We start from the raw sequence: 26,751 nt of genomic DNA, 5'->3' as shown, positions 1-26,751 counted from the left end.
ATGCAGAGGCCCATCACTCTGGTGGGACACTCTCGAAACGTGGCGAAAATGGCATTGAGGTGATAGCGAGGTTGGGAGGCGTGACAAAATCGATTTCCTTGGCGTCAACTTGTTTGACAGATAATATTAGCATTATTTATTACACATCTTGTTCCACGGTTGCAAACTCTGGTCGCACACCGGGAACTCTCCCGTGGGCATAAGGTCGGCCTTTTTACCGACAAGAATCAGCAAAACCCTCTCACTCTCTCTCTCTCTCTCCCTAGATCTCTCCGACTCCTGTGCTGGGTGTCCTCGGTGTTTGTATGGCTGTGTGTGTTGTGGTGGGAGACGCTATCGGATTACGAAGTGTATCAATCTAAGCCTAATGAAAAGGCAGCTAAATTACATCTCCCACGAGAATGTAAACGCCACTCCTTTTTTTTTTTTTTTTTGCTCTTTGCTCGCCATACTCTTTTCCAAGGTTTTTCGAACTAGTTACGCCGCTAGTGCATTAGTAGTACTCATGTTTCCTTGCCTAACGTCAAGTGGATTATTCTCCTTGTGTAGACATAATTTGTAATAAACAAATTGCTCTCCTTTACGTTCTTCTTTACACCCGACGGTATGGTAGATAGTCCTCGCATCTTGTGTCCTTAGTACAAATCGTGAAACGAACTCATTCTGATGAAAAGGTAAATGCGAAGTTAATGGTTGTTTCCTCTAGCCAACTTAATGCGCTATTGAAATCAGCTCAGCCAGCGGCATGTGATGTCGATATTCGAACGAAACACAAATCAATAATCCGATGCTTGACTTATCCGGATCCGGCAAAGCAGAGATATTCAAAGCTTCAAGGGGACGATTTGTCACAAGAAAGATGACAACTCATAAAAACTGTCCCTCAAGCAGCATCCACTCGAAGGGTAACGGAATCAATAACTTCAAACGCCAGAACACAAGAGCCGATTTGCCGAGATGAGTCCTGGCGTTGTGTTTGTTTGGTGGATGTAATCTTTTTGAAAAAGGTTCTACCATTATAATCGTTTTGATTTGAGGCGATTTATGCTACTACGAATTTGTCATCTTTCACGGCACAATTGGAAGATTTCAACAAGTCTCGGTTCACATAAAGGTAAATTCTACAAACAGTCCAGCTCACACGACAAGTAAACGAATAGTCGCTACTTGTTCAGAACACGGAAAAAAGAAGCATTTCTACAACATAGCCGAAATAGAGTCTGTTTCCAAAGCACTGAACTACGTCTAGCGAATGCAACATGTAGTCTCCAAACACACCGATCGTCATCAAAGACGTACCGACTGTAACCAAAGAATGCGTTTACCACACGGTATGCTTTAAATCTAATTTTAATTCACCCCAACCCAACTTCCTATAGCCGCCTTATTGCCTTCACGTCTTCTAGGTGGACGTGTTTGGCCGTACTATCTGCTACCATTCCGACATTTGCTTTGCATTTGTTGAAAGCAGCACGAAAACCCATGTGTCGGGACAAATGTGGCACGGGTTTTTGTTCGAGGTGTTTGCCGCCGACTAGACGCGGCAGCATTCTTAGCTTGCCCCGACTCGTTTCAACAAGTGCAGAAAACGGACTATAAGACAGAGCCAATGTGCAGCTAACCAAACAGTTGTGCCCACCGGTGGCTAAAGTTTCTGCTGGCAGTCGATGACACAAAAAAAAACAAAACAAAGAAGACTGCTGTATTTGTAGACCCTGGTCTGTATTTCAGCTGACGGTGCAATACTTTAGCCCGGCCGGATAGCGCTTCTAACAATCAAGAGACCGAGCTGCTTCGTTCGAGCATACCCAGCCCGGGCAACAATGCTTGCGTTTTGTGTATTTCGAAGCGTGGGACATTTTTTTCTTCCAAATCTTATAATGTCTACCATTTTCTTTTTATGCTTTATATCGAAACAGTGTAGCTTTGATGGGATTTTTTTTAAGGAGAACACGCAATAAGAACTCGTCCGAGGCAGTGCTAGTTTGAATAATGCGCTTCAACGCTGCACTCTTTGCTTATCCACATTCAAATCGAGTGAACTTATCCTTATCGACAGACGTAAGACGTAATACCATCGAGGAGCGAAGCATTTAAGTTCTTGTGCATCGCCCCACGGTTGCCATGCGCTGGTCTGGCACAGAACAAATGTTGCCTCTATCTTTCTTACATTCTCTGTCCATCTTTTTCTTTTAATGTTGTCTCTCTCTCTCTCTCTCTCTCTTTTGCATCCTGTTAAACTTCTTCTCTATTTATCTTCCTCTCTTACATTCGGAACTACTATTGGGGGTCTCTCGTTACACTGTTTGTACGTCTACAGTGCCGGATGATAAAATAAGCTCAGTAAATGTTGTAAGTGTCAAACCGCTAGTAAACGAATGCAACATTCACTCAATACTAACTGTCAAATTTCAATTTAACGACGGTGGCTCATTAGCAATGGCGATTTATGGCGAATAACTCTGATTAAATTAATTTTGTGTTATCATAGCGATTTCATTACCATTTTTACTTTTTTTTAACTGGTATATAAATAAACATTTGACATTTCTTAACAACTAGTAAAATTGTTGACCATCAGGTATAGACTTGAATTTCCTTTATCAACGAGGTAATTGTAATTATTTGTTATATATTATGAAATAAAAACGTGTACATTCCAGCTTCTCTATGGCGTTAATTTGCTAAAAAATTCAACAACTTTTGATATTTATTTGTCTCCGCAAACATATTGTTTCGACCATAACTGCACAGACTTTTCTGTTGCTCAGCAACAGCACCCTCGTCTATGTGTTCTACTCCCTACCAATGACATAGTCATTTGTTCGTTCCATTCCTTCCGCCACGAAAGCGCTTGATCATCGAAGTGGATTAACATACCCGAAAAAAAAACCCCTTCTCTGTATGCCTTTGCGTCCAACATGTGCCAGGTGGCACGTTTCCAAAACGCAACAGGCGAATGCACGTAGCGTAAATACGAAAGCATACAACAGTAACAGTGTACAGCAGAAAAAAAAATCATGTCGCTACCCAGCAGGATGAATTTAGTGAACCTCTATTTTTTTGTAGTTTAGTTTAGAAAGTAATTCAGATGGTGGATAGGATTTTTGCGCTCACCAATGTACGCTTCAATGCATCATAGTTGGACTGGACCAGTTGCTATGAAAAAAAAAGGCGAGATCCCACCATTCGAGATCATTCGTTCATCTTTTACAGACTGTTCAGAATACATTTGTAGTTCAATACACTAGGGCGAAGAAATTTAACATCGTTTGTAGCATTAAGGTTCCCGTACCTAGTAGCAGGCTACATCAAAAACCGCTAAAATATGCGAGCCTGTTTTTGGTTTCGTGTTTGTGTTTGAGTGTGTGTGTGTGTGTGTGTGCGTGTTGCGAAGCGTGCCCTATTCTTGGTTGTTTTCATTGCTGTCTGTGACAAACCTAATCCGATTGGGATTAGGAAAACTTTACCATAGTGTTGTATCCCGGGCCGAGTCAAACCGGGTGCCTGCTATGAAATCAAGCAGTTTGTAAAAGAGTTTCTAAAAACAACACACAACAGCTCATGGGTCAAAAGTTTGAAAATCGAACGACACACCATCGGAATATGCAGTATTTTTGCAGCGGTGCAATTATCTTCACTGAATCCTGCATCATCCAGCAATGGTACAGTAGCAGGCTGTGGTGAATAATTAATAAACTCACGCTGAGCTTCCGATGTAAAGTAGCTACCCGAGCTAGTGATGGGATGTGTCTTTCCATCGAGCGCAGTAATCGACACGCTCATCATCTTCTTGATGAACCCCTGTGGGTGTCGACCGTACCGAAGCATGATTTATTATTCCGAACGCTCGTCCAAGCATGCCGCCATCTTCTTCTGACCGTAAACATCGTACGGCAGTAACCGTAGTGTGTTAGTGGGCCGGCAGTTTCAATGGTACGCTTCAAGATTTCGATCCAGCAAGCCATTTTGGGACAGCGGTCCGAAGGCTGGTTGACCGGTTGACTGAAATACGTCCCAATCAACGGTTCACCGGCTCACCAACACACGTCACAATCAAAGTAACGAACAACCGACAGTCCTGCCAGTGTACCCGTGTACCCGACGCCCCTTTCGATTGCTGGGGACCAACATTTTCCAAATCTAATTAGCGATCTGTTTTGGGATCGCATCGGTTACTTCAGCGGCATCTCGTCAAAGCGTACTCTCCAGTGTGTTTGCGGGCTACGGTGCTGCCTACCGCTGACAACTGGAACGACAAGCAGTGAGCAAATTTTCGACGCACAGTCTCAGCTTTCGGGCAGCCGGCAAACCTAACTCTTGTGCCCCGTGGGACGTTTCGGGATGCCTAATATATCAGCGCACGTTCCCGGGGCAGAGTGCCAAGTTCCAGCGCACCCAAAATACCCAAAGGGGTAACGAAATGACATCCTGTCAGGGTTGGCGTGGTGGTAAAGGATATCTGTTCCACCCGTACGTGGAAGCTGTCCAATGCTTGATGATAATAGAGATTTACTTCGCACCAGCAAAGTTACACCAGCGGGAACTATTTTCCCTTTTCGCACTGCAGGCTACCAGTCTGGCCCTGTTGACGTTTGCTGGGTGCATTGTGTATTCGTTGATGGGGTTCTGATTGTACGCAAAGAAAATAAGCGCAACTGAAAGTGGGGTTTTAAAATAATAAAGCCCCAAACGATAGCTTGCCATGGTTCGGCGGACTTCTCTCTACTCCAGTTCGAAACCTTGCCTGCTGCCCAGCTGCAACCCGCTCTTCTAATGGAAATATAAAAGATTCAAAGGGCTGGTGCTGGATTTTATTGCCCAGAAATTAACAGCTTGCATCTCTTAAAGATAAAGATAAGAGCAGGGTAGAAATAAGATAATAATTAAGTTGAAGGACCCTTCCAACGTCGTTTACTTGCGGCGCCATTGTACATCCTAGCTACGGTCAAATCCCTACAGGACATTGACATCCCATAGGCTAATATACTTGGTACAGTCAGAATAACAACCCAAATATATTATGTTCTTTTGTGAAACCTTGAGAATATTTATGACACACACATGCACAGATTTTCTCTGTAGGGACGGCCGCCGATGATACTGGTGGGGGGGGGGGGGGGAGCGTCCTACTGCGTGATATTAGAAAGTCTATAAGTCGGTATGAACTAGCAGAAAATAAAGAGATTCTTTGTAAATTCTGGTTACCGAAGTTATTATGAGGCATTTATTTAAGACCTAACAACATCATATCATTCAACTTTGTATCTATTCGTTCAATCTAATAGAGCTCAATCATACATATTTCCCGTGGCTTATCTCAACCATCAACCATTTGCCAGTTAAGGTGACGATCCGGAAAATGTTACCATATTCCAACGCTCACCATCGTAGCCAAGCGTAGCAAAAGATTGCGACCTTCCGTTTTGGAGAAATCTGATACAAGGCTTTACCCTTCGGTGCAAAGTAATTACGCTCACCGATGGTGCCAGCGCCCATAAGTGGTATCCTCCTTCGTCATCCTGCTTACGATCGAATGTCACGAACTGCTACGGGTACGGTGCCGTGCAGGTTCCGAACGCCCTCGTACAATCCACCTGGGACCGATCCGTTAACTGTTGCTGACCCGATTTGGCTGCTCGATGTGAGCAATAATTGCTTAATTATAAGCCGTTTATTGAACGCTATTCTGCACAAACAACTGCCGTTCTCGCATCTCACCCAACACTTGCTACAATCTCACCGATATAACCATGCCTTCCACGGTCCTTACCCTCGACCCATTATACCCATTATAGCAAGCAACGGCGTCATCAAATGCAGCAGATATCTAGCTTTTTACCAATCACATCGACCATGGTGCAGGAAGTGGTGCGTGAAAATCGCCACCTGGAAAGTAATCAACAAGCGCCTGATCAACCCAGGTGCAGCTGGTGGAAAATCTCTCACCAGCTTAATGGAAAATCCATTAAGATGGAAAAACTATCAATTTTAAATTGAGTCCCCTGTGTAGTGTAAATGATTTGAAATTTTATTTTCCACAACATCAAGATAGCGGGGAGACTCTCAGAGCAAAGAGCTTTTTGCTTAAAAGTCAGCTCAAAAAAGCTTTTTAATAAGAAAGAGAATAAGAAGAAAGATATGTACAATGGAACGAAACATCCGTATATGTACATATAATCACAATTGTTCAAAAGACTCGATAACGTTTTATTGCTGAAGCTGAAGTAAATTCTGTATGATATCGCAGTCTAGTCATGGAGACGCCTAGTAGTTGTCAAAGATGAAAGGCTATGATATCTAATGAAATCAAGTTCAACTAACTGTTGTATTGATTATAAAAATTGCTGTGTTGGAAAAGATTTTCTAAGCACGATTGCATCAAGAAAAAAATCAAAACTTTTGCTTTTTTTGTGTTTGAAATATCCAAATACTAATAAAGTACTGGGCGTCTCCATTAGCGAAACCCTGTACTATTTTTTGTTTATTATCAATTACCAACCGATTTGTCTCTTCTTTATTATCAGCAAAAATGCATAAATGCTTCATTGATAAAATTTAAAATAAAAATTAAGACTAGGAAACATTGATCAAATGTATATCCCAAAAATTTCCTTTATTTGGTTCTTTGTTTTTTTTCAGACTTACGTCCGTTCACTTTCAAAGAACTCTGCTGTTCGTGTTCTTATTCGCTGTGTGCGAGTTTATGGAAGATTTTAACCAGTTTTATATGTATATTTCTACGCTTCACAAGTTCACGAGTGCGCTAGAATGGCCTGTTGCGCTTTCTATATGCAAATAAACGTTATCAACACTCTCGTTTCAACACGTTACGAGTGGGCCTCAACGCAAAAAAAAATCCCAACCCATTACCCACGGATTCTCAAAATCAGCAAACGTAGGCTGCCAATTTCATTACGACATGATTCTGTTTTTTTCTACTCTCTTTTTACTTGCATCCAACCCGGCATCTCGGCAATCGCGGATGTGTTTTATGTTTTATTGGCATCGACTGCCGTTTTGTTTTGGTGATTCGTTTTTTTATTTTTCTTTCTTCGTCGTTTGGCTGGAGGTTTTCAATGCCCGGAATGCTGCTATCAGAGCGCTGTTTGGTTTCCATTTCGTTTGGTGAAAAACTCCGGGTGCTTATTGAATGTCGGAGGGTGCTTGTTATTTCGGGGCGAAAATTACATCTCTGCCGACCGTCTAATGGGATTATAAAGTAAGAAAGCAACACGGCGCACCGTGTACCGATATGAGCGCAACGATGAGGCTTTTCCAAACAAGCAACAACCAAAAAAAAAAGGCAGAGTAGCTCGATTCAGCCCGAATTTGGTGAAGCGGTTAAATTGGTATGGCTTTCTCGTGTGAAATTTTCCGCGTCATAGAAAAGCGTACGAAGCGTTGTATTATAGTAAAGTTGAATGGTGACATTACATTATGTTCCGGGGTGTAATCTGTACTCGATGTCGATGGGATCGCAAAAAAGTTCCATCAAAAATTAATGTAATTGAACGTTTCATTGTCCGGAAAGTGAGGGTTCAATTAATTGGGTTAATATCTTCGTAAACCACAAACCATCTAATGTCACTAGTTCGGGAAGGAAAGGTTTTTTGTCGTTTATTTCTTGCTTTCTGATGTGTGTAAAATGTGGTTTTATAAATACGCACTTCCTGGTTCCTTCAAATATTCTCAAATAGTCAGAAACTTCCTTCGAACACTTACTTTTTCGTGAAACAAACCCAAAAAAAAAACTTCCTTCGGCAGCTCAAAAGTACATTGCGCCATAGATGGCAGGAAAGTGGTAAAAGATTGGCAGGAACACGCGAACACACACACATATACAAACACGCTCGTCATGCTCAGTATTTTTACATCATAGCCCCAAAACTTCCCAGCCCGTTTGCTCTCACAGACTAATCTTCATAGCGGCACAAACTCCATATCCCTTCTATCTGTCTTACTCTGTGGCCTGGTTTTGTTGTTACACTCTTCAACCCCAAACACACTGTCTCGGCGCTCCGGTACGAGGAAATACATTTTTAGTGTTCTTTCATTCCACCACGTGGCCACCAGCGTTGATCCTTTTCGTAAAAAAAAACCCCAAAATACGCCATATTCTTCACGATCTGCAACTCAATCCCAGCTACCATCAGCCAGGACCTCTCCTCAAGTCAATCTCTTCTCCCCTCCTCCAACTCCTCCACCTCCTCCAACTCTCTTTTTTAACTTGATCTTCTTTGATGCTTGGCATCCTTATCATGGCAAAACCTGAAGGTGCCAACAAAATCTCAAATAATAAAACTACAGCAATAACCGACAGCTGAGGCTTTTCACTCCGTCTGTGAAGGTTGTTGTGCTGCCCTGTTTTTTGCGTTATCTCTCCCATCTACCTTCCCTGATCCACTTTCCTCCACCTGTTTGACATTGTATGGAGAGTATAAGCAACAACAACCCAACCAAAAAAAAAAAGCCATCCAGAGCAAAAGATCATGTACCGGTGGAGTGTTGTCGTGAACCGGGCTCGGTTAAAACGGATTTTCTTGAAACAAGGGCCACGAGATGCACACAAGCACCGTCCCGTTCCCCGTGCGTAAAAGGAAAGTTTCATATTTTGGGGCAAAAACCTTCCCCATGTGCACGAGTTACGAAGCACACGAGTTACGAGCCATTGAGCAGTCCTTCCACCCCCCCCCCCCCCTCTCATCTCCCCCCCTCCCCCCTTTCCTCCCACTCACGCTACCCACCCCACAAAAGAAAAACACGCATTTTGGTTGTGGATGTGAAAAGTTCACTCAAAAAGCCAAATGTCTTTCCCACACGTACGGATATACTTTCACATTTCGGGCCGGCTGATGCACATACACAGGCGGCGGGCGCACGTTCCGACCGACCTGGGACCTAGCAAGGCACCGTGTGGCGTCGGTGCGATTGCACCGTGTTGAGCAGCAGCTTCCGGATCAATACTGTACCGTATCGGGCGAAATATTGCGAAAACCTTGCACAGTTTTTCGGCGAGTGCATCAAAAAATCTATTTGAGTGAGCTGCAGGAGAAACGCAATTGCAGTGTAACTGTCTTTTCTCTCTCTCTCTCTCTCTCTCTCTCTCACACACATTCTCTCTCTATCTCTTTCTTTATCAAATAGTAACATTTGTTAGCGACAGTTTTTCTCACACGACGCGTAAAGTTTTCCAGTGATGATCAAACCGGAAATTTGATCACTCAAATAATTCAGGTTTTGACAGCAATTAAAGTCACATTCCAACATTCCAGCAAATGATTACGCTCGAATGTAGTCAGTTAGCTACAGCTATCTGTCACTATCATCTCTCAAAGTGTTTTTTTATTATTCCGCTAGAATAACCTGGCCGTATCGCTACCTCGAACGGTGTTAGAGTTAGAGGAAAAATAAAACAAGAAAAAATGTAAAGTTAAAAATTAATCCTTCAACTTACAAACGTACCTACAATCTACCAACGCGTTGAATGAATAGTCTACTGAAATAGCTATTTAAAAAAGCCTTTAAAACTACGCTCGAGACTTATTTCCGGCAAGTTATCAGTGAATGTGGTAATTCGGATCCAGAAAACCGTCCCAATACTGCAAAATATTCATCTCTCTCCCTCTCCCAGAGGTGTGTAGGTACAGGTCGGAAATCATTCCAGAGCACCGTACCTGCTTGGCACGATAAAATCGTCCATTAGGGATCGGTACACCAACCTTCAAGGTATTCTGTTACATCTTCGATAGTACGACCGAGAACATCAGCTCAGGTGGTAATTTAAAATCGATCATTGATTTCTCGTCCACACACACACACACACACACACACACACACACACACACACACACACACACACACACACACACACACACTCACATACACTTCTATCCTTTAAGGACGTAAGCGATATCTTTAAGGAAGATTGCAGTAACGCACTAAACCAAACAATCATTAGAAAATAAGTGACTCCATTAAGGTGCATAAAAATTTAGTAATACACACGGGAAAAAGCAAAACAAAACAATTTAAAAAATGTTTTTGTAAGCTTTTTTTAATTTTCGCTCATTTTTTTTCCAATCAAACCAATCTAAACCTTTATGAGATACTTTATTAGTTATACAGCATTTGAAGCAATAAGTAAAGCCGTTCTATCGGAATAATAAATTACAGCGATTTATGACCAATTTTTTAATCTCAACCACATTTTCCTCTACATAAAGGGTTCATCATTCAAAAAATATTTCGTTTCTATGTCATCGAGTCATTTTTAAACACTGTTGTTGTTGAACGAGTTGTTCAAATAATTTTTAATTCAAACAATTGAGAAGCATTGGTAAAAAGGACAGGCCGTCATTAAATTTAAATTTAATTTAAAATAAAAAAAAATATTTTCTTCAATAAAAAGCTTTAGATAAGCCCGTATTTTCTGTGCTATAAATCTAAAACTACTATAAACTACTATCTAAACTGCTATAAATAAAACGACAACACCCACATAACAGCAGATAAGACCCGTATATTATATCTTTCGGAATATTTTTGTTACTAATCGATTAACTACGATATTTACCTGAACTTGACTAACTGTTACGAAAAGTCTGCAACACACCGTTTATGGTGGCAAAGCTAGCCGTAACACAGCAGCATGTCCGTAGAAACATTGCTCGCTTATTCTTCTTCGCACAATCAACGCACACTTTTGTTGTGCTGTGTCGTACCACCCAGTACCACCCTTCACCGCCTGATTTAATTTCTTTGTTTGTGTCTCCCACCGTGCCCCGGACGAATGGATATGTGCAACGTGGCAGCAGTTGGCAGGCAGGCATTTCGTAACGCTTCCACAATACCTACAGTAACATTCAATTCAATTCCACCACGATAAGCATTCAGCTGACAGCTGCATCTGGCTGGCGTACACCCGGGACACGCTCATCGACACACAAACACGCTGTTGGCTTTAATGCATTCAACAAGCTTGTCAGATGTGGTTCTGAAACATGAAATGCATGTACCGAATGCACATGATGAATGTTACGGTGAAATTTGTATTTTATTTCTCCTGCACGATTGTTTCGAGTTCGGGACACGGTTTACTGGTTGGACTTGCAGAAACGAGGAATAGTTTTTTTTGTTTTTTTTTTTTGAAACAAACAAGCAAAAATATTAAAGACAAATCGTCTTTCGTCTGCTTGCCCCGATTCGAACTTGCGTGTCGGTTGCCAAGCGTAACATAATATTTAACCAACTCCCGTGCATACGAGCAGCTCAGAAACGTTGCCTCCCAGCGGTGTAAGATAAAGTTCCTGCTGTGTCGCTTGTCCTTTACAATCCTTGCTCGCCCTATCCGATGTGTCGGGTGGAAGATTTACGTACATGTAAACAATTACGAGAGCGGATGCGGGGGCCGGGGGCCGCTTCGACGACAAAAATGAACGGCGAAAGGGTGGCGTGGCGTACGAAACACTTCTGGCCTCTCGCACGCGGCTGTCGACAGTCGACAGAGGGTGGAAAGCCGTCGGCCAGCATATCCATAAACCGTAAATGAATAATAGATAGATATGTAAATGATTGACGCTGGTTGTTGTAGCCAGGGACATGGGACCGGCGTCCAAGTCCAACCGTCAGCAGTGCGAACCATACACATCGTACTGACGTTACGCATTCGGAATCGGTCAGCTCTAGCGTTACAGCCACACACACACACAGAGCAGCTCGTGTTATCCCTTTTGGTCAAATCGATCACGAACCGACCGTTCTCTGCTGCTCCACACAGACGCACACTTGCGTTCTCATTTCAACACCCAACGGGCAACACATTCTGACTGCCCGGCACAGACAACCGGTGACACGGGTAATGACAAGTGGGACGGGAGCGTACACGCATACATCTTCATCCGCACCATCGACAGCAACTTCGGTCGGATCGGAAGAATTATGCCATTTGAATTGAATTTAATTCTCTCCCTCGTTACGTTAGCAGTGGTTGGGGGCGGTACGCTAGAAGGGAGTAGGGGGGGGGGATACGGATTCCAGCAAAACTAGCGTGTCCTTACGTCTAACACGCACTGACCCAGGAAGGCGTACATATTTAGATTATGTAAAGCGGGCAGCTGTGCGTAAAGCCTGCGTGTAGGCAAATTTGGTTGGTCTTGATCTCGAACCCCCAACCCCCCCCCCCCCTCTCCCCACTCCACAAATTCCCACCCCCGCAGTCAACAACTCCAAAACGCTGGGCATCGCCATCTAAAATTCAAATTGGCTTCAGCCCTCAACTTGTTCGGGACGTTGTTGGTTGGGGTTCTTTATGTGTACTTAGGGGCTGGCGGCAATGTGTGTGTGTGTGTGTGGCCGTATTGTCTTATCAGTTAAGACGTATACGTTCGGACGCTTGCTACTAGTCGAGTACGAGTACGGTGCTCCTGCTGGAATGTAACTTTATAGGGCAAACAATCAAATGCTTGGGAACAAAATTACATTAAGTTCAGCATCAACTCACGCTATGGACTCATTAGAGAGTAACTGAGCAGCAACGCAACACACTTTGTAATACATCACATGTTTGATAGATAGGATTAGTTTAATCGTATCGAATATTAAGACCCAGCCACGGTGATGCGTAAACTGCTTCTTTGATTGGAATGATAGCATGCCAGAGACATTTGGAATCCGCTTCGGATCTGCTCCAAAGTAATGCTCACCCTAGTAATGGCCCTCAAGACATAGCTAAACGAATCTAACGAGAAATTCCGGAGTTCTCGAAGTAATCTGAAGTTGTTGGGAATCAACTTTGTAGAATTCAGACACATACAAAGCGGCCCCCTAATCGTCTGAATCACTTCCGAAACTCGAATGTAACATTCCAAAGCGTAAGTCGCCGTAGTTTTGCAGAAAAACAACACAAGAATTTCAAAAAAAAATCCAAGTCCAGTCCAAGTCCTTCTATTCTTCAGCTGTTTCATGATCGATTTGAAGCTACGGCAAATTTTCGAAAGAATCGTTTACTAATAATTTATTATCGTTTCACAATTTCACATATCATACTGATGTCAATACTTTGCAATCGTAACTACCGATAGCGAACGGTGTACACTTCCTTTTACGATCCACTTGACGTTTACCTTTCGAATCACCTCAACATCACCGCCATCTTTTGCAAGCATGTCGCAACCAGTTGCTGTCCATTTGCTCCAAAACCAAAACGTCCAATTCACCGGACAGGATGCTTTCTTTCTGTCACGCTTTGGTCGGTCCGTTTGCCGTTCCCCGTTCCACGCCCAACGTTCCGTTCGGTTTCAGTTCTAAAGGTGGTCACTGCAATATTTAGTAGCAGCAAATCATAGACACGCCAACGGTACACACCACATTCCCTGACAGACAGGGCTCTCGTGCTTGTTTTTTTGTTTTCTTTTGCAGAATCGCCGAGTATTATATATGAAGTGTTTGCTCTCTTGTTTTCTTCGCAGAGGGACAATCAACAGTGAATGTACAGCTCGTGGTTAAAAAGTACGTTGAGCGGGGCAGTGCCGTGGCACTTTATTGCGAAAATGATGTTTTGCCAGACATCCTCTACAAGGTAAGTACACACTGTCACAGGCTGATGCGGATGCGCACTGTGCGCTTCCGTAAGCTGTAAGTGATGAACTTATATTTTTGTATGGTTCAAGGAAAAATGTCGTCCTTACGGATTTCTAGAACAAATTCTTCTCCAATGAAAGGTTGATCAATCATTTAATAATCCACTAATCGAACAATCCCATTTGTGTGATTGATTTAGAAAGAAAAATTACTTACTTACTGAGTTGAAGTTTATAATTCTCTTCTCATTCCTCCACAACTCTAGGTGACCTTTCTCAAAGAAGACAGCAAAATTTTTGAGTATATTAAAGGACGAAGCCCACCGTACCGAAACTACAGTATACCTGGTGCCGAAATTGATGTAAGGCTGTTTCTTTCTTGCTCCTTAAATTTGAAATGTTTTTAAATACATCTTGACACTTCCAAAGCATGTGGCTACCAAACACTGAGGGTTCGGACTCGACAAAGCGCACTCAAACGAAAATTGTTAACGATATACTTAACGCATCCATGTTTTTTTCCTTTCGACTTACTCCCGCTTAGTATCTGTTTTTCTCCTTTACTTCATCATCACTCCCAGTGCCATTTATTAGTTCTCAGCCAGCAACAAATCTTGCCCGGTGCTGAAATGAATCGACCAACACCAAATCTTCCTTAATGAGCCGTGGATTTTATGCACTTCCTTGTTTCGACGCAAGTGTGGAGCATTTTGTTACTTGCCAGTGCTTTCCGCACGGGGAAAGAGGAAATTTCAATAAACACCTATATTTAACGTCTACGTCTTTTAAGACCTTTTAGCACCGTCCATGCCCAGCAATCGGCACCCATTGGCTGGCAAGCCATTAACGGGTGCCATTAAAAATCGCATTCCTCCCCCCCCCCCCCCCGGTGCAGGTGTCCTGCCGAGAGGCGAGACATTACGCACGGGTCACAGGCATTCTTGGCTAGCCTGTTAGATCAACACAAAACCCGACTTTAATACATTGACTGCGGCCAGTACGCAGGACTCAATGCGATAACCAAAAAAAAAAGAAAAAAAGAAACGCCAAAATATATATATTTTATTACCACCGATCTAGGTGTGGTATTCGGAATGTCTACATCTATCGACTACCCCCACAAAACCGACGCCTAAAACCATTAACTCCTTATACACCGCTTTGGTCCCGGTATCGTAAACCATTCGCGCCCGTAAACCGTAAAGCATCAGCATTAACTTCCTGCCATTGCATTCTTGATGCTGATGTTGCCCGTAATTAAATGTATACGCTCGTTCTTCCTCGCCCGGTCGCTTTCCTTCGCCAGTGGAAAAAGGTGACTCCTTCAACGCTCACCCTGAAGAATGTGGACTACGATGCATCCGGTTCGTACTACTGCGAGGTGTCCACCGATACGCCCATCTTCACCAAAGCGTCCAACGATGAAATGCTGCACGTGATGTGTAAGTACCGCACCGCATCGGTAGATTGTGCAACGCTGTTTGGCTAATGGTGACTTTTTACCCGCCGTCAACAGTACCACAAAAGGGACCACCGAACATTGAGTTTGCCAAAGAACAACTTTATTACGGTGATATGCTCATCGCGAACTGCACCACATCGAGAGCCCGCCCATCGCCGCACATTACGTGGTTGATTAATGGCAAACTGGTAAGAACAAAACAAGATCCTAAGATCCTTAGACCACCAGTGCAAAGTTCAGTGGGGCGTGCCAACGTGCCTCTGAGCATTTAATTCGTGTATGTCACGGTAATCCTTTAACTAATAACACACACACACACACACACAGGTGGATGATGTTCACGTACGGCAGTTACATCACAACTCAAAAAATAGTCATCGCTCGAAAGTGCAGCCCCCGCTCGGACAGCAAACGACAGTTTACCACGGGAAGGTCATCGGTTCCGGTAGCAGTTCTTCCAGCAGTGGTAGCTTAAAGGAACTGAAACAACGAACGAAAGGTAATGTAAAAAAAAAAATCCGATCCTGATGCTTCACACTAAAATCCTTTTTTAGAATTCCAACCGATTGTTCGCTCAAAAGCTTCCAGCAGAAGCGTCATGCCTATAATTAGTATGTAATTTGTACGTCTTTCTTTTCTTTCCTCAATGTCTTTACGGCGGCTAATAGCGGTGGAAAACGACTTCCAGGACAAACTAACCAAATCCACCAGCTCGATGGGTTTGGGCGGTGGTGTCGGTGGTGGCAACGGTGGCTACTCCGGTAGCTTCGAGATTCAGCCCAACATCGGGTACAACAGCTTCGAGAGCGGCTACAACTACGGCATCAAGATGCATCATCCCGGCCGGGAGCGAAGCGGGGGCAGTACGATCGGGTTGCTGAACGGAGCATTCGGCGGTTCCGCGTACGGCAGCTTTGGCGGGATGGCTGGGCTAGGTTCGCTAGGCACCGGGCCAGGCCTCGGTGCGCCCGACATTATTGTGGAGGAGAGTGATAAAAAGACTTGGCCGCGCAATGACTACAACTATAACTATAACCAGTACTACGACAATAAGCAGCTACAGCAACAACAGCAGCACTACGACAATGGCTACCGAAAGCATCGGTGAGTAGCAACAAAACGTTTCGATATACTCCAAGTGTCTGCCAAGTGTCAATTCTGCCAGCGCCACCGTTTGTCCTGTGAGTCCAAACGGGAGGGCGCAGGCAGTGGTCCTCGCCTTGCTGATTGTAGCCGTTCAATAGCAGCTAAACACGGCACAATAATGGCCACGATTCTCCCTTCTTCCGCCTCGTGCGGCGGAACCGTAGCCGAAAACAATGCTAATTAATTATCAGTCAAGGCTGTGCGGCACGCGGTTGCGTGTCCGATGATGGTAAACGATTATAGTCCTAACTAGAACATCTCCGGGCACATTTTTCTTGATAGATGTCAGTGCGAAGCTACGAGCGCCTCAATATATTGAACCAATTAATACGTCCAGAAGGAGTAGGTAAAAACTAACCCGAAATTCCTGGTAACATCTACCGAACAATCTTGCACCAGAAAGGTAAATTGATACCTTGCGTCGTGTTTCATGTAATTACGTAGTACGAAAGTTGTAGTAACTTTTTATTTTCTCACTACTAAGAACTACTAAGAAAACGTACGTAGACGAATGTCTACACTACGAGCTGAAACCACTCGTAACCGCGATTGAAAAGATTTTGTGTGAAAAGTCTCGAAGGCTCGAAGTCTCGAGTCTGACGCTACATTTCCAACGTTGGTAAGGTTTCCAACCCGAGCAACAGTAACATCGCTAAGACCATGGATTCATTCCTCAGCACCAAAAGCGGTCATTTGTACGGTTTTATTAACGGGTTTACTGTTAGGGCCACAAATTGAAGGCCACGTGAAGTAAGCAGCTGTCTCTGCGGTGTTTTCCTCTCGTGATTTAACGACCTATTAGATTATCATGCCACTACTATACCCTTCACAGATTTATTTTTACCGCTCGGTCGTACAATCTGTCCTTGGGTACGACGACAGCTGTCCGTTGTCATGTGACTTATTGACATTAAATTTTCTACAGATGTATGAACTGCGGGAGTCGCTCGCAACTCAAAACGACTTGCTTTGATTCATGTCATTTTACAGGCTTTTTGAGAAGAGCTGGTAATGTTTTGGAGCAGACTGACTGCTAAAAAGAGAGATCTAAAAAATCATGTAAAATATTCCAACATAGCAGAAACCACCCAGCAGCTAGGCAACACTTCTTCACTTGCACTTATCGTACGAGCTTTATTTTCCAATGAAATGCAATATTTCATTTCGATCTCGCATTTCCCTTACAGTCCTTCGTTCGAGCACAAATATCGACGGCACGTCAACGAGGGCGAACAGCGCAAGAGCCATCGGGTGTTCGCCTCCTACAGTCAGCTATCGATCCGCATCACCGAGGCACTGACGGACAGCCTCGGTCGGATAGAGATCACCTGCCTAGCGACCATCCCAGCGCACGTAGAGCCGGGCGAGCAGTACGCCGACTATAAGACTTCGTTGATCAAACGTAAGTAATCATAAAGCTTGATGGTGATCAAGATCCATTCAGCACGCCACATAAATCCATTGCACCAACGCCATTTTTGCGTTGCGTTTGCGGGCGATAAACACGAACGCCCAACACACTACGGTGCGCTCCAGTAACGTTCAGGCATCGCGCAATTCCAACGCAACTTCGCAACTGGCGGGCGCTGGCTTATTAAATGAAATCTACTGTTGACAATCGCCTGCCGGTAGCATCAAACCACACTCCCAGAACTGCTTGCAAAAGCAAATTTTATCCTGTACCTATTATTATTGCTATTGCCATTTCCCAACCCACCCCCTCCCCCATTTTTTTCCTTTAGCACACCCTTTACATGGTTGAGCGAGGGCGGAATGTACGCCGGGTTTTCTGCCTCACTCGCTCCCCACGCTTCAACCCCTTTCAAGCAGCTCCAGCTATTTCCAGCTCAATAAACACCTGAACAAAGGCAGAGCGCTCGAAGCCAAAAGCTGCCAGTTTGCGCTCAATGGTTAGCGCGTGGCGAGGGTGCGGGAATAAACAAAAGATTGCTATCTTCTGCAAAGCAAAACCACAATCTTTGCCAGCATCAGCGAGCGGAGGCTGCCGCTCCGAGGGCGACCAAACGATTTTTTTTTTTGTGTGTTTTTGTTTTCTTTTTATTGCTCGTCTCATCCTCAGCGAGTAATTATTTGCTACTGAGTGGTAAAATGCACGGATTGGAGTATGGAATGCATACCTTTTCCTTTCACTGCCGGTTCGGAGAAATGTTTGCCATTCATGAACCTGCATTAATTTCAATTTCACGAATTCTTTTCGGTACATAAGAGCCTTTTAGAGAGCCCTACAGAACAGTTGCTCAATGCCCGTAACATTTCATTAGTTTCCTTCTATATATATGTATGTGTTTTTCACTTTAGTTTTGGTGGTGCTGGAAGAAATTGCTTACACGTTTAATTGTCTATTTTACATATCATTACATTTTTTTTGGAGCTCATGTTATGTGGTATTTGTATTTGAACTCCTGAGTACAGCTCGAAATAATCATATCCTTAAGAGTCTTACATTCGGAATAACTCACCAAACGTCATCAGCTGGTTGACCTTCAAGTACACGCTGTACTGTTCAAAAAGTCACTAAAAAGAAGAGGGTTGAGTGTGGCACTGTATCGGAGAAGAAATGTGAACGTAAGAACGAATAACGAGTACCGTTCGTCCGGTCAGCTCTCGCCCGGAGCTGCTAGATTGTAATAAATTTATTTCATGCTGGTAATGTCAGCCGAGCCAAACTTCTGGCAGCATCTGGAACCGTTCAGCTGTCCACCATCTTCCTCCAGCTGTAGCTGTGCTATAACGGACCAGAGTTCTGGTCCTCGAAGTCTTGGAACTTATCGATCGACTGTGGCACGACCTGCGGGCAACTGTGGTCAAATACATAGACCGAATATTGAGAGTATATTTAGATTTCTGTTCACTTGAGGTTAGAAAACGATTAAACGACTGTATTTTTTTGGATGCTCATGATGATCTCAACCAAAAATATACTTTTTTTAACATATTTCTTTCGGACAAGCTTTGTGCGCTTCCTGCACTAGCCACACTAGCTGCAAAGCAGAAACCCTGTGTGCATCGGTCAAACAAGACAGCTATCAGCGCCAGCCATGGGTGGCATTATTCCGAGATTATACTAACGCGCCCCACTGTACAACTTTGCAGCCAGTGAAAATTCGTCCACCACCACCACCACCATCACCAAGCTCTCTTAAATAGTTTTAATTCTCCACAACAGACGCACGCAAGCCGAAGTCTGTCAGGCGTAATAAAATGAGGTTAAACCGGATGCTCGCGGATGCGTCCAGTGTGACCTGCAAGTGCCACAATAGTCGTTGCTTTTTCGTCGCTCCAGCATTCGGTTCAGACCCAGGAAAGCTAGAACCACGGCAAATAGCAGTGAGCTTTTTCGTATCCCAGCCATGCGAAGCCCCCTCTCTCTCTCTCTCTCTCTCTCGCTTGGAGGCGTTAATTTCTCGACAAAGGTTTGTGCTTGCGGACAAACAAACTTCGAACAAAAAATTCAATTTTACCACAACGAACCTCCCTGTCTGAACCTTGGCTGTCCATCCATCCATCCAACGAAATCAGTTCCAGCAACAGCAAAGCACAAGTTTAAAAGCAGTGTCATAATGTTGCCTTTTTATTAAGTCTAAAACTATTTCACTTTACCTAGAATGTAAAACAAGATAAATCTATTAACATGAAATAATCACACAAAATTCTACTCATCTCAGCCCGACAGCTGGTCTTATATACCCCTTGTTTGTAGGTAGCCATTGATCCCAGGCCTTGCAGTAGCGCATACCACAGACACCATGTTTCTTCTAGCCCAGTGTAGTGACTTGACTATTCCCCAGCTGTCGTTAAAATTTCCCGTGGGAAAAAAAAGAAACCGTGCAGCGAAAAGTTGATGTCATAAGAAAACAAAAAGTTCTTATCCCGGAGTAAGCACTTCCTCCGTATTCTTCCTTCGAAGGGGGATCCTTTTTTTTTTTTTTTGTTGTTGTCTTGTTGGTTTTTTTCCCCCCTTTCTTCACGTTCAGCAAATGGAACAAAAGCAACATCATTAACAAGCAAAAGGGTTCGCGGAAAAATGCCGACAGTGCCGAGTGGTTGGGAGGCAAAACGGCAGGGAGCACAAAAAGAAATGAAGTATCCTCTTTTGTAGTTGACAACGAAGGCATTCATCATTGTTTATTTATCTTTACCTCCTCGCGCTGCGTCGTTGCACGGTCTTCGGGTTGTTGTTGTTTCTTTTTGCATCGTTTATTTTACCCTCCAAATCTCCGAGGTTCGCTCCCGTTCCTCTTAGCATCCAGCCCCGAGCCTAGCCCACAATCGGTTACGGTGTTGCGCTGAGAGTTAGGAAGGAAGTGAAGCTACTTGCTGCTTCTGTTGTGCTGTATGGACAGCACAGTTCAGTTGTTGGTTTAGAAGCGCAACAGGATATCCTACCCCAAAGAAAACGAGTTTCGGTCATTGCCACAGAGCGACCGACCGGCAGAGCGTATACATTCTGCTCTATTGTAATTATTGTAATAGGGTTTGAGTGAATATTTACGTTCGTTCTGGTATTTTATCTGTAACTTCAAGAAATCTGGTCATCAAACATTTCAAAGATATGCAAGTTGAGACGGAGTTCGAGTCTGTTCGTAGTATGGACAAAAACAGCTTTAAATAGTCTTATAAACGTGGTTTAAAATGGGCGCCCCGGTAGTATAAGCGACAGCGGCGCCAGTCTTCAAACGGCAGGGCCAGGGTTCAAATCCCATCCGGAGCGTTCCTCTGTAGTGAGGAATGATCCGACAAAATGGTATCGGTGTAGGCTTATTTTAGCCATTTGATGGCCGGTGATTGTAGAATAGTCACACCTCGCTCTGAAAGGGCTTTGAACTTCGATCGGAACTTCGAAAAATCGGCGCCGTTGCCGCATCCACACCTCTGGTCACTCTTCTTGATATTTTTATAAATATTTTAATACATTACTCTTATGATATTTTGCTCTTCCCAGACAGACCATGAGGCAGCACAGACAAAAAAACCTTAATTTTATTAATTTCAGTCATTGCAGTGTCTTAATCGTTTCTGTACTAAATGAAGCATCTGTAACATGATTTGTTTTGTTTGAAATTTAAACCATCTAATGAGTGTCATCTATAAACAGCTTCGTTACGTGTTTCGAACAGAAACAAAAAAAACCGGAACAAGTTTCAGTCTTTTTTTTCGCCGCACGCCAACTCAACAGCGCGGGAAAGAAAAACACATTTTCTTCGCCTGCTTGCTACCCAACCCCCAAACCATATTTGTCGCGCTTCCGGGTGAAGCCGTGAAGCAAATAATCAACCCCTAATAGCTTCCATTTGTCAAAGCTCTTTTACTTCCTACGTAATTTACCCTCATCCCATTTTCTATCACACCCGCCACATGCTGGCAAAAGCGTTTACTACCCCTTGGGCGGAGAAAAAAATGTTACTACCCACATCCCACCCATATCTCAGCCCCTAACCATTCCCCCCACCACCCCCCCCCCCCCATCCTCCTCTCCACACTCGCACCTCACCCCCTAAAAGCGGGCCTTATCCCTAATGGTCCGTTGGTCATTTTGAAAAGTAGCTCATTTCGAAAAAACACACCCGGCTCCCCGGTCTGGGAAAAATTCAATTAGAAAACATTGGGTCCAACAATATTGCGTCCGTCGGGCGCGCGCACGAAACCGTGTAGTGGTGGTGTGCGGGGAAAGGACTGAAGAAGGAAAAAAAAATACCCCTCTATGTTATCTACTTTATCATCTTTATGTTTTCGCTGGATGTTTTTTTTTACAATTTTATCTTCCATCTTGCTTTTATACCTTTCGCACTCCGCTTACGCAAAGTACGATACTCATTATACTAAAGTATTTTTTTTTATTTATTTCGCTCTTATCGCGAATGGATGAAGAGCAACATAAAATTGCAACAAAACAAGCGAATTTATGGCTCAACTCGTATCTGTTCGCATCTTGCAAAGGCAGCTGAATGTCTACCTCCTTTAGCCGTGCACACAGCTTTACACGGAATCGAATTTAAAGGCTGGACCGTCCGGCAGTACAAACCACCATTTTGTAATTGTATCGGCCGCTGACAGTCAGTCTGTACACACTGTCCGGCAGAGAAAGCTGCGTACTGATGCCGTTAAGTAGCACAGTTTAACTGCAAAACCTGTTGTAACGCCTAACGTTAGGCAATACGCAGCGCAGATGAATTCGAACATCCTGAAGCGAACGTGCATGCTGCCAAGCAGCAACGAGCGGAACACTAAAGTACTGATCAGAGTAAATAATGGTGGGTCTATGAATGATTTTTTTTGTTTAACGTTCAAAACCATTAAAACTAGCCGGTACTTAGGAACTTTTCTTCTTCTCAATACCACTTTACTGTAAAACATTATTTAACTCCCATTTTGCGTTTTCGCTTCGACAGCTGAGGATTCAGTTTTCCGCTCGCCGCTGTTCGCCCGCACGACCTAGTTCGATGCACGGCACCCGAACAGACCGGTGCAGTAATTACCGTTCGCATCAAAGTTCTACAAGAACTGCTTCGAAATAAACGTACACTGGCACCATCATCCTGCTGGCACAAGGCTGACCCATTCTATCAGCATCGATTACTTCCGGCATCATTACCCGGGCTCACGGTACCAGACAGAGAGTGTAGTAGAAAACTCTTTGTAAGCGATAAAATTACTTCACAAACTCACAGCCAGCTAGCGTGAAGCGAACGGCGCACAGAAAGCAATTCTATTACAGCGCTAGTTAGCAGCCTGTCCTTATCTGGCCTATTCGTGGGGCAAGTACAAGCGATTAAACGGATCGCGTCGAAATAGTGAGAAAAAGCTAGGTATATGCGTGTATGTGTGCTAGGAGACGTGCATTGTTGCTTATTTACGGGTTTTAACTAGTTCGATGCGGCTGGCCTGGCTTGGTGTAGGCGACAGCGTCGCCGATCTTTACGCGGCAGGATCCAGCAGGTTCAAATCCCATTCGGACCGTTCCACCATAGTGAGGAATCTTATTATTTAACTACGCGGTATCGTCTAGTAAAGCCAGGTCGTTAAGCCAAAAAAAAGAAGGAAGAAATAGTTCGTGAAATACCATCTCAGTTAGTTGACAATTGCCAGCTCACAATTCTAATCTCACAATTGCTGTTTTCTCACACCTAACTCTACTTGCAGTCGACATCGAGCGGAACGATCAAACATCACCCCAGCCGTCGATGAGCGGTATGGCCGCGTTCGGCAACTCTGGTGCCGCGCAAAACAGCTTCCATTCGGTGCCGGTGCGCAGTCGTTCGGCCGTCGCACTCACCGGTGCTTTATTGGCCCTGGGCGTCGCTTACCGCCGCTTCCGACCACAGTTGGTGTAAATTCGCATCCCTTCTATCATCACCCCAGTAGGATGATACGCCTGTAGTCAGCGATCACGGATTTCTCGCCCAGCCCGCCCATGAGGTGAAGATGTCGCTATTTAGCATCCATTTTATTTTTTTTTCCTACACACCCCCGCCCGTGATGCCGGTGGTCCGTTTGTTTTTTCGCGTGTGTTTTTGTGTGGGAAACGCTCTGTGTATGTGTGTGTGTGTGTGCGCGCATCTGTGTATATGTATGCTGTAATGAGCCAGTGTGTATAAAGTGTTTTTCGTGCGTCATGTTACATTAGAACAAGCTCCTGGAATAAGGGATGAATCGAACAGAATCATAGTGAAAGTGTATCAACATTGTTGCAGTTTTTTTTTCGTCGTTTTGTTTTCTTTTGGCATACGCCGGAGTTTATAGAGAAACGTTCTGTGTGAGAATGCTCGCGCTCCCAGTCGAACATGGTACAGAAAGCAGGAAGACAGATTGCATTGGTTATGCGATACGCACAAAGAATACGTTGTGGCTGTGAAAAGCTCCTGAACACACAGAGAAAAATGGTGTATCTGCGTGCGTGAGTGGAATAGTGTGAAGCATCCTAAAGCATCCCAGCAGTGAAAGAAATATGTCACACTACCACTACCAACCAACCATCCAACGACCCAACCAACAACCATTCCCTAAAGAAAACCCACAATCACCAATCAACATCCAGCTTCGTGAACATCATGACTTCATGGCCGTATCGAATGAACAAGCGTGGAAGAAAGGTAAGTGAAGCTGATTGATAACTATATCGCCGAGAATGAATGTCTGGTATGGGACTGTCATTGTCTACAATAATCTACACCAATAGGGATGTGTTAATTATCCGTTGGGGAATCTTTGAAGTGAATTTCTTCTCTAAAGTTAGGCACCAAATAAGTTTGTGAGATTACTCCACAAAAAAAAACATATCCTTCATACCATTTGACAGGAGTTACGATTCATCCTTATTTGACGAGTCCTGTCATCGATTCCAAGCTATTGCTCAAGTATGCAAATCTTTTAACAATAAGGTTAAATGATTAATGACACTTACCCGACCGAACAGCAAGCAAAAAAGGAAGCAACTATGCTCAAAGCATATGTACCGACTGCAATAAACCCTCATTGCTGTAAGAGTTTACATTTTCTCCAACGACCAACACGGACGTGTTGGTACTAGACAGAGCGAGATGACAGAACCCCCCTAAGTCTGAACTTCAAGCATTGGAATCGTTTCGAAACAAGCAAACGAGCAAACAATACCGTGCCAGTGTCAACATTAAGCCAGGTGAGCTGCACTTACTGAAACCGGATAGTCACAATCGGCTTACGAGCGTAAAACGTGCCGTGCAAAATTTCCAATGCGGTCTTTGCGGCGCCGGGTTCGATTTTATTGCTCTTGATTGCAACTAATGATGGGATCGATCACGGCTGCCGGTAAGGTGCAACCGCCTCCAATTAGCTGCATCACCCCTTTCGGGTTCGCCGGAACGTATTGTAAATAGTTCTGCGTCTGAGTGGCATATTCTTCAAACCGTCGCACCACGGCTGTATCGGGTTTGGCGGGCGATGGAGGGGGAAAATTAATCAACATGCTGTTCGATTGGTTTCAATTGTTCGTGCTTGGTGTTTGGGTAAGGTGAAGAAAAACAGTGGCGTGTAATGAATAGTTGAGAGTAATTGTTAACTTAATTAGAATTCCTTCGAAGGTGCTGTTTTATTGATTAGCCTGACGATGTAATATTAGGTTAGTGTTTTACATCTATGACGAGCCCTTACACATCAATAAGAAATTAAAGCGACTGGACGCTTGAAAGAGACTCAAAGAAATTGAAGTCAAAGTCGCGAGAACTAAATGATGATGTGGATAAGATAAAAATCTGTTTTGACACTTAGCACTCCGCGCACGGGTACTCCCCAAGTAACATTTGCTGTGTTATTCATTTTCTTCACTCGTTGGTAGTTTCGTTTTTTTTTTTTTGGTTCATCCGAATGTAAAAGGTTCATCCAGTGAAGAGCTCTGTGCTAAAGTGCTAAAGTAAACCTATTACAGTCGCTACAAAACACGAAAAAACAAACCATTTCATTCCATCAGCATTATCATCATGGTCAGTCATGGTTATCATGATTTCTATAGCTCTCTATCCTCCCGCATCCAGCTTATTCCCACCGAGCCATACCCCAAAAAAAACCGACGCCGTTAGAAAAGTTCATTATCGGTAGCTGTTTGTTTGTTGTTTTGTTTTCGTATGTCCTTCCATGCAAATGAATAAATGGAGCCCAAAACATTAAGAAATCAACACGGAATCCCCGCGTGAGGAATTCAATTTATTTATTCAGTGCTTGCTATTTTCTTTTCTTCCTTCTACGCCGGGTTTTCGTTCTGCTAGAAAAAAAAACGACACAATTCTCGATGGGATAGCATGAAGACATTTTATCTAGAAATTTTTTTTTTCTATCGCAAAGTTTTTTTTACGACTTAAAGTTGAAGTTGAAGAAAAATACCGGGGTTTAGAATGACTCTTGGTTGTGCGTATTAAGCAATGAAAACTGACAAAGCCGTCAATAATATCGTCTTATTTCGTAACACACTTTATTTGGCTCGATTATTGACTTTTTCACAATCTACATGGAGCATTTAAATCAATGACAGTAAGAAATAGTTAAAATAGGTAGTCATAAAACCCAATTACCAATTAGAATGGGGCGTTTGTCCACCCCACTACGAAAAACTATCCCGCGACATAATAAATAAGTTTAACCCCCCCCCCCCCCCCCCCTTTTTCCACTAAACTCAACTAGCCCGCTAACTTCCAAATGCTTTTGCACTGCGAGGCCCCTAAATCATCGGCCCACCACGACTCCGAGAGATTTCAATGGTTTAAAATTGCCGACCTACATAACATTCAACAGCGACTGTGATACGCTTGTTTGGAAAACTATTTGAAACAATCTGTTGCGCACGGTTGTCAGTGTAGCGTGGGGGCACTCCACCGCCCGTCGTCACCTCTCTCCCATTCACCACACCACCTTTACAGCGGTTGAACAAACCCGCAACCCGTCTTCTGAAGGAGCCTGCTGAAATTGGGCTTTTAGATTCAGAAAATTAATTTTCTACGGGCTCAAACACGAGCTGGCCCATCCCTTTCATACAGCCAAACGGCCGGCAGCCACTCCAAGACCTAATGTGGTTGG

The 26,751-nt window shown here is 43.8% G+C and overlaps 1 protein-coding gene across 1 annotated transcript in view; it reads left to right on the top strand.

The window, feature by feature from the left end:
* LOC126557251 (uncharacterized) overlaps nt 1–23,540 on the top strand; it is a 70,222-nt gene extending 46,682 nt beyond the window's left edge. The window contains exons 2-9 of the mRNA XM_050212962.1: nt 13,470–13,579; nt 13,847–13,942; nt 14,887–15,022; nt 15,097–15,230; nt 15,370–15,541; nt 15,711–16,146; nt 17,376–17,590; nt 23,350–23,540. Coding sequence (XP_050068919.1) covers nt 13,470–13,579; nt 13,847–13,942; nt 14,887–15,022; nt 15,097–15,230; nt 15,370–15,541; nt 15,711–16,146; nt 17,376–17,590; nt 23,350–23,540 — 1,490 coding nt within the window. The remainder of the gene's footprint in view (nt 1–13,469; nt 13,580–13,846; nt 13,943–14,886; nt 15,023–15,096; nt 15,231–15,369; nt 15,542–15,710; nt 16,147–17,375; nt 17,591–23,349) is intronic.
* Nucleotides 23,541–26,751: the final 3,211 nt, after the last annotated feature.

The sequence above is a fragment of the Anopheles maculipalpis genome, chromosome X (assembly GCF_943734695.1).
Source record: "Anopheles maculipalpis chromosome X, idAnoMacuDA_375_x, whole genome shotgun sequence".
Classification (NCBI taxonomy): domain Eukaryota; kingdom Metazoa; phylum Arthropoda; class Insecta; order Diptera; family Culicidae; genus Anopheles; species Anopheles maculipalpis.
Note: the sequence above shows the minus strand (reverse complement) of the source record. Positions and strands in the feature narration are given on the sequence as shown.